The sequence below is a fragment of the Zonotrichia leucophrys genome, chromosome 7, assembly GCF_028769735.1.
Source record: "Zonotrichia leucophrys gambelii isolate GWCS_2022_RI chromosome 7, RI_Zleu_2.0, whole genome shotgun sequence".
In the NCBI taxonomy this organism is placed as follows: Eukaryota; Metazoa; Chordata; class Aves; order Passeriformes; family Passerellidae; genus Zonotrichia; species Zonotrichia leucophrys.
The window spans coordinates 37,969,498-37,985,016 of record NC_088177.1 but is presented as its reverse complement, the minus strand read 5'-3'; the positions used below and the strand labels follow the sequence as shown (position 1 = coordinate 37,985,016).

Sequence of the window (15,519 nt, the reverse complement as noted above, 5' to 3'; positions counted from 1 at the left end):
CCTCAATTAAGGAAATATTTGTGCCATGTCCCACTGGGCATGGCTATGCTAATACTTCTCTCCCCTTTCCAAACCCAGTGTCTAAATCTAATTAGTTCTGAAAATCAACCCCATCAGGACAAGGCAGCTCTGCTGTCGCTTGCCCACAGCTCTTGGTAAAGGTTGTGTTCCACTGGAAGAGTTTTATTCTGACTTAAATCACATTTCTCTGAGTGGTGGGGAAAGGCTGAAGGCACTGAAGCCCTCTGCCTCTTGGGCTTGATGTTTTATTTGGGTGCCAAGACAACCCAAGCTGAAAAATTTTTAAAAATTCAGCTTAGACAGAAAAACTAAAAAACTAAAAAACTAAAAAAAAAATCTAGTTTAGATGTAACTTCCTGCATGGCAGCAACAGCATGACTTTAAAACCACAGGTAGCCTGGGACTGCCAAGTACGAGTACCCAAACAAAAAAGTTTTCCCTCAGTGCCCAGCAAATCCAACCAAAATCATGCAACAGTAAGGAGGGGGAAAATCAGGATTTAATATCTTTATCCATGCAGAGTACAGGTTTTTAGTTCCTTAGAGATTATCCTTCCTGCTGTGCTGCAAAATCATAGAATAACAGAATGGTTTGAGCTGGAAGAGACCATAAAGCTCATCCAGCTCCACCCTCTGTCATGGGACATCTTCCACTATCCCAGGATGCTCCAAGCCCTGTCCAACCTGGCCTGAAATCTGTTGGTGCAGGAGAAACTATCCTGTGTTTTAATGATACTACAGAAATAATACAGAAATTATTCTGCATTTTAATAATAATAATAATGCACCCATGATAACAGGTGCAAGGTACCCTTAAAACCAGAGTGGGGTTTGTTTGAATTAGAACTCACTGCTATTTATATACTATATAAATATTATATACTCACTGCTATTTATAGAATACACTATTATATACTGTATACTATTATATACTATTATATACTCACTGCTATTTAGATACTATATAAATATTATATACTCTCTGTTATTTATATACTATATAAATATTATATACTCACTGCTATTTATATAATATACTATTATATACTGTATACTAGTATGTAATATTGTATACTCACTGCTATTTATATATTGTATGAATATTATATACTCATTGCTATTTATATAATATACTATTATATACTGTATATTAGTATATAATATTATGTACTCACTGCTATTTATATAATATACTATTATATAGTGTATACTAGTATATAATATTATATACTCACTGCTATTTATATAATACACTATTATATACTGTATATTAGTATATAATATACTCACTGCTATTTATATAATATGCTATTACATACTCTATACTAGTATATAATACTATACACTCACTGCTATTTATATAATATACTATTATATGCTGTATACTAGTATATAATATTATACACTCACTGTTATTTATATAATACTGCCTATTTTTCCCCCTAAAGAAGCAAAGGATTGCTTCAAGCCTGGCTGCCTGCAACAGGGAGCACGTGGGACTCTCTCATTTGGCTCCCTATGGAAAAGCACCGAAAATCTGACAGCTAGAGAGTTCAGGCAAACTCTAACATGAATGAAAGTGCGATTTCTTGTAATGAGAGAGATCTGATGGAAGAGGTAACTCTGCAGTTTTGGGGCAAGGCAGGGGTTGGGCTGTGCTCCAGGGAACAGGGACAGGAAGGGAGGGAATGGCCAGGGCAGGCTCAGGGTGGACATCAGCAGGAATTTCTGCATGGAAAGGCTGCTCAGGGATTGGAGTGCAGTGCCCATCCCTGGAGGTGTCCAAGGAACAGCTGGAGGTGGCACTCAGTGCTCCGGGCTGGGGACAAGGTGGGCATCAGGCACAGCTGGGCTCATGGGCTGGGAGGGCTTTTCCAGCCTCAGTGACTCTGTAACACCCTCAGAAGGCTGAGCCCTTCAGCTGGGATCCCACACCTGGGGGAAATCCCACCCAATCCCTTATTTTTGCTGTAAAACAGCCAGGAGAGAGCAGCCCCTCTGATGGGGAAGCCCAAGCACAGAGTCCCCCCATGCAGGGGATTATTGAGGCCTTAGGATTTCAGCTTTTCTATTTTTCCTGTATTTGTAATCCTGCAACTCTTTATAATATATAACTCTGTATAACTCTAAACTCCATATAAAGTGTTCTTTACTGCTTTCCCATTTTGGTCAGACAAAATTCCTCTCCAGGCCTGGGAATCAAGGACACCCTGAGAGATGGAAACAAAAGTGAGCTGGGAAAACAAACTTGGGGTAAATGATTTCATTACCTGCAGCTCTAATTGAGAGATTAACTCCCAATATGCAAATGGCCCAAACTTATAGAAGTATGAAAACCTTTGTCCATTTTTTGGCTGTAGCTCCTGAAGGCCCTTCAAGAAATAAAACTACTTTTTATTCCCTTAATTCTGTCTGGCCTTTAGGTAGCACAAAAATCACCATCAGCTACCCAGAGCAGCACCTGGGCTGCAGCTTCCCCCAGCTCCAGCTGAGCTCTGCCCACCTGAAAACACCAGCAGGGAGCTAAAAATGATTGGAGAGCTTTCCACACCAGGGCTGAAGCTGAGGGAAATGTTTTTTGGTGTGTGGATAGGTGTGAGTGGCACTGAGCAAGCGTGTGCCAAGGAGCAAAGCAGATTTGTTATTCTGGACTGTCATTTCCCATCATCGTTCTCTTTTTTGAAGGCATAATTATCCAAACATGTGGTTTTTAATACTTACAATGCTCATTAACTCCACATTTGCATGTCTCACCATTCCAGCTCTCACACAGTACCAGCTCACAGCTAAGAACATTGAACCTCCAGCTTTTGGGGGGGGATAAAACATCCAAAAAATGATACATTTGCCCAATTTTACAATTTCATTTTGATGTTGTGTCTCAAAACTTTCTGGGCCATGGCCAGCAGGACTGTGTTTCCATACCAAGGTGCCTTCAGTACTCAGTTTGATCAGTAAGATAAAATATCCTCAAAGTAGACAGGCCCTACAAAACCTTGATCTGTAAAACACAAGGGAATTTCAGATATTTGTTCCTCTGCTGCAGTTTAAGAACAGGTAAATAAAAACTCACAAGCTTCTCAAGCACTAAACCTGTAGCAACAAACACACCTGATCAGAGGAAAAACAGGGCTGGGAGGTATAAAAAGCAAATAGAAAATTGAAAATTATTAAAGTGTCTTTGTGGAAAAAAGACAACCCCAAGACTTATGAATATCTGACAGCCACTCTCTGTCTTTTCATATTTATTTGAAAAGACAATGAAAGGATCAAACCAGCCAGTTTAGCAGCTCTGAAAGGCAATAATTTTACACTTGGGCTGAGAAATGAAATAAAATTATAGTTTAAAAAAAAAAGAGCTGCCTTAACAAGCTGGAATAAAACCCCACTTTTGTTTCCTGTGCACACTTTGGCAGGGAGAGCCAGGCCCCCAGCAGCAGCCTGGGCTGTAATTGTGCAAAAAGAGGCTGGTGATATAAATCACCAAAGGTTAATGATCAGGATGTGAACAGAGGGACTTGTTTACAGAAATAGCATGCAATTTAAAATTTACAAGAGATTTAATGCCACCGCTTGGCAATCACTAAAATCAACAGCCCAGAAAACAGTGACATTAAGAAAAATATTACAGTTCTAATCATTCCAAAATAAGTCAATTAGTGTTAGGGCATGAGCTGGCGATTACTTGACCCATTTGGTTCGCACTTAAGTGAAGAGAAAAAAAAAATCCCCCTCCCTTATAGCGAGATTACTGAGTTGTGACCTATTTTGCATTCCCTGTTCCTTCCACCATCCCTCTTCCATGCTGCTGGAGATGCTGCTGGTGGGGTTTTTTCCTCCCCCTCCCCTCCTCCTTGCTTGGTTTGCGAGTCGTTCTGACCTTTGACATTTGTAATAATAATAAAAAAATATATATATATTAAAAAAAAAAGGGAAGTTTGTAATTGTGTTGTTTGAAGGTGGAGAGGGGAGGGGGGGGAATAAATACATAAAATTCCATGTGCTATTATACAGAAGGCATGACTGGTGCCTTGGGTGGGGGAAAAAAACCAGCAATGTAAGTCAATTTGTGAACTTTGGCACTGGGTGACCTTTAGAAATACAACAATATCCAGAATTTACAAGCAAGAGTAGCACATGCAAATGACCCGGCACTGTCTCGCCTCTGGATTAGAGCTGCAAAGAGCATTATGGAGAAGGCTTGCACAAAACAAATTAAGATTGTTACTTAAATGTCATGGCACACTATTGTATTTGGCTACAGATCATTACACCTGATACTAACACTTTTAAAAACCGTAATAACTTGGGAAATATTACATTGAGTGCCCACATGGAGAAAGGGAAAATATATATATATGTATCTCTTAAAAAAAAAATAAATAAAAGGAGAAAATGGGTTCCTGAAGTAATTTAAACATCACCACTCCACGACTAGAGGGAAAGGTCAAAATTTAAGTAAGCTGAAAGGAACATGAATGGCAAAACAAAAGGCACGAACAGAAAGATGAAAAGACCAAGTGGAATGACTCTGCAAACACGGGGTGGAAACAAACACGCATGCTTGGGGCAAATCTCATCTCCAGGGGCACAGGGAGAGGGGCAGGGAGGGTGAAATTCTGCAGAGGTGGGTTAAAAAAAGGGGAGAGAGGAGGTGTTTGGCTGGGACAGGTGGGGTTGTTACCTTCGGTGTTGGTGCTGCTGCTGCTGTAAATATTTCGCAGGCTACCAACACGGTTTAGTTTCCAAGCTTTGCGTTTGGCTGCGTCCAGAGAGCAGGAGGGGAAGAGAGAAAAAAAAAATAATAATAAAAAAGAGAATAAAAATAAAGAAAAAAAGAAGGGGAAGGAAGAAAAAAAATTTTTTTGGTTTTTTTTTTCAATGAAAAAGGGAAGAAAAGAAACATCAAAAAGCATGTGAAGTAAAATCCAAGCACGAGCCTGTTCACACGTGAAGAGCTACACACAGAAAATGCACACAAGGACCACTCAGCCCCTGCAATCCATGGCCAGTGTGGAAAACCTCATATTCAGAGTGATTCTTCTTTCACTCACCACAACATGACACGATTTGACAAGATTAAATGGATCTGCTATTGGAATAGACAAAAACAGACCAGTAGAAGTCAAAAGAAAAAAGAAAAAAACGGCAAAAAAAAAGAAAAAAAAAGGCAGGAAGTATTTGTGCAGAAGATACAGGACTGGACAAAACAGCTACTGTAAAATGTGATTTACTTCATGACAAAACACAGCCAGACAAGAGCTCCTTTTCCTCCAAAAGCCTGTGGGGATCACTTGGTGCCTGGAGTTCACCCTTGGACCTCCTTTTTACATCACCCCTTTGGAAACAGAGGTGATGATGTAATGACCTTAAACCCTCATCCCAGCACATGTCCTTTGTAGCACTGAGCTCAGAGCAAGCAGAACCATAAAATAAATCCCAGAATGGTTTGGGTTGGAAGGGACCTCAAAGCCCATCCTGTTCCACCCCCTGCCATGGGCAGGAATACTTTCCACTATCCTAGGCTGCTCTAAAAAACCTCCCCCACTGCAAAATCAAAGTGTTTATTTGGAAAGGAGGGGGGAAAAAAGCCTATTTTTTACATAGAATAGCAGCACCCTTGTTTTATCAGAATTGACCTAAACTTTGAGATCCTCTGAGCTGCTGCTTCTCAATGAGTAGAAAATCTGGCTCAAAACCAGATTTCTCTCAGGCTCATTAGGGACAGCATATTGTCACCCTCTTTAGAACCTTGAAGTTAGGCAGGGTTTTCTCACACAGGAACCAGATGGAACATCTGAGAACACCAGGACACCTGAGAGCCACTGGAACAACAGGGAAGTGCTGGAATTGCCTTGTCTGGAAGTGTGTAAATGGCATTTGGATGTGGGACAGGGTATGGTGGTGCTGAGCTGGTGGTTGGACTCAAGAATTCTCCTAAGGGCCCTCAGAGCCTTCTCCCTCCCACCACAGATGTCCCTCACCCTTTAGGATGTCATCCACACCCCACAACACAGCCAGTTTCAGGATACAATAATTTAAAAAAATTTTCCTTCAATATTTATGGGGGAATTTCTGTAGTGCCCCAGGGAGCTCAGACCAAACAGCTGCTGACAGGGAGAAGGAACAGGACACAAAAGTCATCCCAGGCTTTAACAGAAAGCTCCATTTTGAGGTAAAGAAATAAAGCTGGAAGAGCACTGCCTGAACCCCCTGACTGTTAAGCCAGGTATGATTTGAATAAATCTGCAGGTTTCAATGCTCCATGCTGAAGAGGAGGACACATTCTCAGTGCCATCACCAAATCTGAAAGTGCTTCCATTGGGTGCATCCTTCAAGGTGGAAAAAACCCTTTCATTTAAAGACCTGTTTAAGAAGTCTCTGCAATAGAGAGGCACAATTGCCCTGCAGAAAACTTGTTTTTCCTCTGAAGCATTTACATATAAATAGGCAAAATCGAGGTTTGGCACCCCTCTGAAAGGGAAGATGGTCTCCAGTGCACAGAGACCCTTTCCCAGAGCCTTTCCCATTTTTCACACTTTAATGGCACGTTTTGTGTGCAGGAGTGATCCTGCAGCCTGCTTTTCTATTAACCTATTGATGAAATAATCCATTTTAATGTGTTAAGTGTCAGGCCTTTCCCTTCCCTTTCAACAAATGGACTTTTCCCACCGAGATGCTGAGGTGCTGACACATCCACATGCATCCTCTGGGCTCCTGCCTGCTTCCTCCAGGTGCCTTTAAGGATTCAGTGATGCTTTGGACACTGCCAAGCAAAGGCTCTGCGGGGTGATTGATGTGCCAGGAGAGCAGAGCCATGCCAGCCTGCTGCCTCTGGAATGGCACACTGCTGTTAGCCACAGCCAGGCTGCAGCAGGCCCTGCAGCTCATCAGCTGCCTGCTTTGTCTTTCAGTCATCCCCCAGGATATTCAGTTTGTCTGCTCTGCCTTCACTGCCTGGGCCCCAAAGGAAACCCAGCAAAAGCTCTGCTGCCAGCTCCAGAGATATCCATATCTATATCTATATCTATATCTATATCTATATCTATATCTATATCTATATCTATATCTATATCTATATCTATATCTGCATCTATCTCTGTATCTATATAATCTATATTTTATCTATATCTATCTATCTATCTATCTATCTATCTATCTATCTATCTATCTATCTATTTCTAATCTATATCTATACCTATATATCTATATCTATCTATATCAGTATCTCTAATCTATATTTATATCTATCTATTTCTAATCTATATCTATACCTATATATCTATATCTATCTATATCAGTATCTCTAATCTATATTTATATCTGCATCTATCCCTGTATCTATATAATCTATATCTATCTATCTATCTATCTATCTATCTATCTATCTATCTATCTATCTATCTATCTATCTCTCTCTAATCTATATCTATACCTATCTCTATATCATCCATATAATCTATATATATATACATATCTATGTCTATTAGCCAAATCTATTTTTATATAATATATATGATTGAGGTTGGGGTTGGGAACCAGTATATTTTATATATATATATATATATATATATACACATATATATATTATATCTATATACACACATATATATTATATCTATATCTATCTATATCTATATAATCCATATTATATAATCTATCTATCTATCTATATATCTAGATATCTATCTATTATCCAAATAATTTTCTAAAACATATATAGAAAATATATATTTTCTATATATATGATGTAGAATATAGATATGGATATATTTCATATAAATATGATTGAAATATATATATTTCATATATATATTATTGGGGTTGGAAACCAGTATATTTTATATAAAAATATATATAAAAATATTATATCTATCTAACCCTATATCTATATAATCCATATTACATATAGCTATATATCTATATAACTATCTATTATCCAAATAATTTTCTATATCATATATATAGAAAATATGTATTTTCTATAACATATGATATAGAATATAGACTTGGATATTTTTCATATATATATTATTGGAATATATGTATTTCATATATATATATATGATTGGTGTTGGAAACCCATATATTATCTATCTATCTATCTATCTATCTATCTATCTATCTATCTATCTATCTCATATAGCTATAGCTATGTCTATATCCCTGTATCTACATAATCCATATAATCTATATATATACATATCCATGTCTATTATTCAAATCTATTTTCTATATTATATATATATAATTATGATTGGGATTGGGGTTGGAAACCAGTATATTTTACATATAAATATATAAAAAATATTATATCTATCTGACCCTATATCTATATAATCCATATTATATATAGCTATCTATCTCTATAGATATATATCTATATCTATATATCTATTTATAATCCAAATCATTTTTATATCATATATACAGAAAATATACATTTTCTATATATATGATATTGAATATAGATTTGGATATATTTATTATATATATATGATTGAAATATATATATTTAATATATATATGATTTGGTCTATAAACCAATGTATGATATATCTATCTCATATATCTATAGCTATATCTATATCCCTATATCTATATAATCCATATAACCTATATATATACACATCTATGTCTATTATGCAAATCTGTTTTCCATATAATATATATATATATGATTGGGATTGGAAACCAGTATATTTTATATATAAATATATCTAAAAATATTATATCTATCTATCCCTATATCTATATAAACCATACTATACATAGCTATCTATCTCTATAGATATATATCTATCTATCTATCTATTATCCAGATAATTTCCTATATTATATATATGTAGAAAATATATATTTTCTATATATATTATATCCAATATAGATTTGGATATATTTCATAATTGAAATATACATTTCATATATATATATGACTGAAATATATATATATTTCATATATACATATGATTGGGGTTGGAAACCAATATATGATATATCTATCCATCTATCTATCTATCTATCTATCTATCTATCTATCTATCTATCTATCTAAAATATGCATATATACGTGTGTATATATATATATATATATATATATATATACTTCATCAAAGAAACTCCCACTGGTTATCAATAAAATGCTGTAAGAAATACTTCATTATGTAACAGAAAAACTCAAATTAAAAATTAAAAATGTCTTTAAGGCAGACTGATTTTTGAAGTAATTTCTGGAAGTGCGTTTTCCTCCAAAAATGCTACCAAGAAGTGTTTCTAACTAAAGATTGCAGGAAAAAAACCAACCAGGCAAACCTTCTCAAACCTCAAACCTCTGGAACGAAGTTAACAACCTCCCAGCATTTAATCTGACTTTTCCTGAAGTGCAAACAGCACTGGCCCTGGATATTGAGGACGCAGGGGAGCTGTGCCTGCCCCATGCAGACCAAGCCGGAGCCAACACCTGCATGGCCACTGAGGCACGCCCCAAATGCCACACGTACCCCCGTCCTGAACCCTGCAGCCTGCTGACTCCAGCACTGCCCTGGGCACCTTTCAGGGCAGGAACTGTCCCTGTCCCTGAGCAGGGGGGTGGCAGCAGCTGCAGCTGTGCATGCAGCACATGCAGGACACCCAGCAGCATGTGGGGACACAGACCAGCCCTTGGCTGGTGCCTGAGCGCTCCCTGGGAGCTGAACTACCCCCACTGGTGTAGAAAAGCTTTTACACCTGCACATCGCGGTGAGAGGAGCTGTGTTGGAACAGGAAGGAGGAAACCAAGGTCCAGCACAGCCTTTTGTAAGATATAGAGGAACTGGGAATCAATTAAACTTAATCACTCCCAATTACCACCTCTCTTTGCATTTCCTCAGGACATAACTTTACAGCTGTGAGCAGCCAGAATTTCTGTGTTTGCCTTCTGTAATGGGGCTGCTGTTTATCCTCTGCTAATGCACCTGATTGTCCTGCCCAGTTTTGATTACTCATGTTTGCACTAAATGTGTTTAGTGCCACCACCATCCCCTGGCATTGCTCCCAAAAGCAGGAGGGGTTTGTGGCAAGGGTTTAAATCTACATGTGATCTGAGGACACATCTGTTTGTTACCTGGGAAGCTCTCTAAGGATGCTCATGATGCTACAGCCAACAAAACCCTGCGTTAACCCTTTCCAACCTGCTCCAATATCACTGCCTGGGATCTCTGTACAAACCACAAATGGGATGGGACTGCTAGGAATGTGCCTTGAGCTCTTCATCTTCCAGCACCAGTCTCATTCCATGGTTATGGCAATGGGAAGATGCCAGCAGCTCACAGCCCCACCAGCAGACAAAGAACTGCATGTTACAATTTACTTTAAAAGTTTTGGACCCATCACAGAAAGCAAAAGCATATTGACAGTAGTTCTATCCAACCACTGTAAGCACACATACCTTCAGTCAAACAATATTGCTTATTTTGGATACAACACCTGCTTGCAAGCACTAAAATACAATGCACAGGGCTCCATTATTAAGCTTAGAACTTCCTAATATCTTGGCAGATAAACTTTTCTGTAGCTTAGGGAGGTATTCTAGCCAAGCATTAATACCCAGACCATTGTTCTATTTGTCCTTACTTTTCCACTTCTTATAAAAACTTTCTGCTGACAAATCTTATGGCTACTGCTTAACTCTAATGGCATTTCTGCTGTCTCTGAGGCCTGCCTTGTGTAGCTTTCCTAAAACCCTCTGATTTTAAGGATTCCCACAATTCCCCCTTCCCACCACCATCCCCTGGCATTGTTCCCAAAAGCAGGAGAGGTTTGTAGGAAGGGTTTAAATTTAAACCCAGATGTGATCTGAGGACACATCTGGGAAGTTCTCTAAGGATGCTCAGGATAATACAGTCAACAAAACCCTGCATTAACCCTTTCCAACCTGCTCCAATTCAGCTCTTTTCCCATTTTGATAAGCAGACACACACTTTTATTCCTGGCACAGTGTTCACATGCACAGACACCTCACTCCAGCGCTGCATTCCAGATGTGCTAATGTCACCTCTGGCGTGGCTGTGACAGATCGGACAAACAGTCCTCAGCCAGCTGATGAAAAGCTGCTGTGGCTGCTGTGTCCGAGCCTGGGCAGCCATGGTGGAGGAGGAATTCCATGAATTACATCCCTGGAGTGTGCTGAGCAGGGCTGATTAAATGAGGCACGCCACAGCCCTCAGCATCAATTATCAGAAATAATAGGATCTCTGCACCCGGGCTGGGGGAAGGGGGCTGCAGTGTCAGCTGCTTCCCACAGCATCCTCCCCGTGCCCAGTGCCAGGAACAAAACATCCCGGGCACCCCAGCACTGCAATTCCACACTGGGGAATGGCAAATGAGGGAAATCCTCCTCCCACAGCACAGGGCAGCTGCTCCAGGTAACACCTGCCAGCAACATGCATTTCTGAGAGGAGGATGGAGGCAAAGCTGAATATTTAGGGGTGAACTTCATCCCTCTGCCTGCTCTTCCCGGAGTTTTCCTGCCCCACCCGTGGCTCCATCAGGGCAGGCTGGGGAGTCTCCGCTCCTCTTGTCCAACCAGACCCGCTGTGTGGTCAGAGGATTGAAATGATCTCACTGAGAGGCAGCTCAGGACATCCTCAGATCATCCCCATTTGCAAATTTGCAAATTCTCAGATGCAAATTTGCATGCAAATCTGTCTCTGTGGCTGTGAAGGGGCTGGACATTGTCTTACCCTATGTGAACGCAGAAATGACAAAAATTCCTCAAAAAAGGGTTAAAAAAACCACCAAAACAAACCCCAGACCTATCTAATCTAGATCTGTACATAAATATGAATGTCTGAGTAAAATGAACTGGATATATTGCCCCTCAAGATCTGTCCAACACCGCATTTTAAAATGAAAAAATGCCACAAAGTGCATGGATCTTATAGAAAACACAGACTCATGAGATGGTTTGGGTTGGATGGGACCTTAAAGACCCCTAAAGATCTGGTTCCAACCCCTATTTTAAAATATTATTATAAATATAATTATAAATATTATCATAAATATTATTATAAATATTATCATAAATATAAGTATAATTTTAAATATTATTATATTATTGAAATATTTTCATACTTATAAAATTCACTATTTTTCTATTTATTCAACCAGATTTCCACAATGAACCATCTCTAAACACCTGAAGGGGACTCTGAAGTTTCCCAACATTTCTGTTTGGAGCAGGAGGGATTATCAGGATGCACATCCCAAAAGACAAAAAAAAAAAAAAAAAAGGGGAGACAGAAGATATTTCATGTGGCAACAGTTCTTACTATGCCCTTTTTAGACTCCAGAACACCCAGAAAAAACAAGCTGATGGGAAGTAAATTAATAAAAGTGCTGAGTTACAGAAATTTCCCCAAATACAACTCAAACTGTGTGGTACAAAAAACCCCAACTCTTTCCTCTGCCACTGAAATCCTTTCCCAAGCTCTATTTCAAACCCAGCAAACACTCTAAAAGCAATACTTCAAATCACATGAATAGTTAATTACGTTTGCCTTCTCCTCAGCTTTGAACATTTCAAATGAAGGGGGAAAAAAAATGAAAACACATTCATACTTCTGCTGGTGACAGGGGAAAAAAGTTACTTTAATTAAACATTTCTAAAAAATTGTTTTTAGTTCTTTTTTTTCCTCCCCCTCCCCTTGCAATATTTCTCCATCCAAACTTCTGCAGTAGGTAAAGTAGCCACTAAATTATTTCAGTGCCTTTCTAATGCACTATAAACATACAAGATTCCAATTGACAAAAAGGAAATGGTAATTGGAAACATTTTTCTCAGTTTTTCATTATCTGAAGCAGAAAATTATGGCTCTTTTCTACACACACACACACACACACACAAAAAAAAATCCTTTTCAACCACCTAGAAAAATTGTCTTTTAATAAAAGCTTTAAATTATACTATCATATTTCAAAGGCAATGAACAGTTAAAGCAGCTAATCAAAGGTATAATTATTTAATGACTCTGACTGCTGCTATGTGGCAGGGCTGGGATGGCTTGGCTGTGATCAGCAGAGCCCCAGCTCCAGCTCTGGAGCATTCCAGCCTCCCATTCCCAGGGGCAGCTCCAATTTGGGGTGACTTCACCAGGCCAGCTGAGCTATTATGGAATTAAGGGAATTTCACTGCTTTTTCGTACACATCTGGACTTAAAAAAAAAACCAAACCAACCCACAAAACGACCATAAGAGGTTTTCCTGCAGAGGAAACGAAAATACTTCCCTGACAAAATGGGATTTGTCAAGATCATAACTGATTTTTTTTTCCTTTCACTTTTAATGCTGCCACTTTTAAACTGTCATTTTAAAATGACAGTTTTCTGTAAAGCCCAGCTGTCCCACTCTAGTAATTCAAATGTAAAACACCTCCTCCCCAAAATGTGCTTATTGAAAACCTGTCTTAAATGCATTTTAATATTTTTATTGAAAGGAATCTGTATTTATTTAAATATATAAAAATAATTAAAATTAAAAAAAAAAAATTTACTCCAGGTGAGTGAAGCTGTGAGCAAGCAGAGCTTCTGACTCCATTCCATTGCTTTTCTCATGTATTTTACAACTGGAAATATGACTGGAGTAACATGCAATCATCAGGCATTAATTAACACAGCTATCCAGGAGTGTACAGTGCACCTTGCCTTATTTTTAATTTCCAACAGAGCAGTTTGTGCCATTACATCTGAGCCTCCACCCTAAATATTAACTTCTATTATACTTTTTTTTGTTGTACTAAATTACTACTTTTTTTATTTGGCTACTCAGCTAGATTTCACAGAATCACAAGGGTTGGAAAAGACTTCCAAGATTATCAAGTCTTGACCAAATGTCACAAAGCCCAACAACAAAGTGCCACAAATATTCATTTTTTGAGCACTTCCAGGGAAGAGGTAAAACAACTCACATTAGAATTTAATGAAATAATTACTTGTGGGTAAACCAGTTTTAAATATATTTTTTATGAGTAAACCAGGGGAGAAGTAAATGAGATAGGAATTTTTTTTTTTTGAGGTTTTTTAGCTTTTCAGAATAAAAATTTTGGGCGAAAGAATTTTTTCAGAGAATGTGAGTGCTACAAAAACCACCTGGGTTTGGAGAGCCCTCCTGGCATGGAATGGCTCTGGCTGGAAGGGTCACCCAGCCCAAGAACAGTCCTGGAACACAAAATGCACCTTCACTAAAGCCCTCTCAGTGCACTTGAAGGAGATGAAGAAAAAAGGCTGAGGAGGAAGCAGAATTTGGGGGGAGAATCCAGGGAACTTCTGTCAAGGTGTCTTACAGAAAGCAAGCCAAGACTGAGCACCAATATTTATGGAATTCTCCCAGCTCTCATTTCCTGGAGATTCTTTTGTAGATCCAAGTGATGAAGAATTTGATTTTCCCAATGCCCAGGTTAGGCATCAGTGCCACTTTGTTATTCCAGCTCTGACTCACTCTGAAATGTGAAATACTGAACAGAAATCAGAATTATTGTTACCACCTCCCATTTTGCTCACCTTTAATCCACATCATCCACCCCACTGCAGAAGGGAACTTCACACAAGGGTAAATATTGGATTTGCAGGGAATGCTCTGACAAAGGCAGGAAGGCTAATTTATTAGTTTATAATACAATATTATATTAAAGAATACTATACTGACTATACCGAAGAATAGAGAAAAGATACTTACTGAATGCTAATAATAATAATAATAAATATAAATAATAATAATATATAATAATAAATATTTAAAAGATAATAATGAAAGCTTGTGACTCTGTCCAGAGTCTGACACAGCTTGGCCCTGATTGGCCAAAGAGCCAAAACAACTCCCAGCAGAACCCAATGGAACAATCACCTGTGGGTGAACAATCCCCAAACACATTCCACATGAGCACAGCACAGGAGAAGCAAATGGGATAAGAATTGTTTTCCTTTTCTCTGAGGCTCTGAGCTTCCCAGGAGAAAAACCCTGGGTGAAGGGATTTTTATCAGAGAATGTGAATGCCACAGGTAAATAAAAACTGAGGCACAACCAACACACAACCCTCAAATTTGTGTATGTCTAACATAAAAATGAGTTCTTTGTGAGTTTGCATACTTGTGAAAATGAGCAGGAGCCAACCTGCCAGAGCTGGGTGTTAATTGTTCAGCATGTCACCCTTGTTAATTGTTCAGCATGGTCACCCTGCTTGTGGTGCAACTTCTGTGAGAGTGGGGATTCCTCACTGGAAAAATCCAGCTTGGAGAGATTCCTTGTGTTCACTTCCCCCACAAAGTGCTCAGCCACCTGTCATGATTACTTCTCTATAAACCTGAAGGATCATGCAAAGACAGGGGAATGATTTAGGCTGCAAAAGAACCTTTGTGACCATCTCCCTTTGTGCCTGGGCTTCCACATCGCCCTGCACTGACAGGGCAGGAGACTCCCAGTCCCTTGCCTTGGCTGAACTGGAAACCACAGACCTGCAGATGCTGGG

The 15,519-nt window shown here is 38.7% G+C and overlaps 1 protein-coding gene across 11 annotated transcripts in view; it reads right to left on the bottom strand.

The window, feature by feature from the left end:
* Positions 1–15,519, bottom strand: part of AGAP1 (ArfGAP with GTPase domain, ankyrin repeat and PH domain 1) — a 335,965-nt gene that overhangs the window by 54,067 nt on the left and 266,379 nt on the right. For 6 of the 11 annotated variants that reach the window (XM_064719066.1, XM_064719067.1, XM_064719069.1 and 3 more), the window contains one exon: positions 4,705–4,782. The exons of the other annotated variants lie outside the window; for them this stretch is intronic. In XM_064719066.1, coding sequence (XP_064575136.1) covers positions 4,705–4,782 — 78 coding nt within the window. The remainder of the gene's footprint in view (positions 1–4,704; positions 4,783–15,519) is intronic. 11 annotated transcript variants of the gene reach the window in all.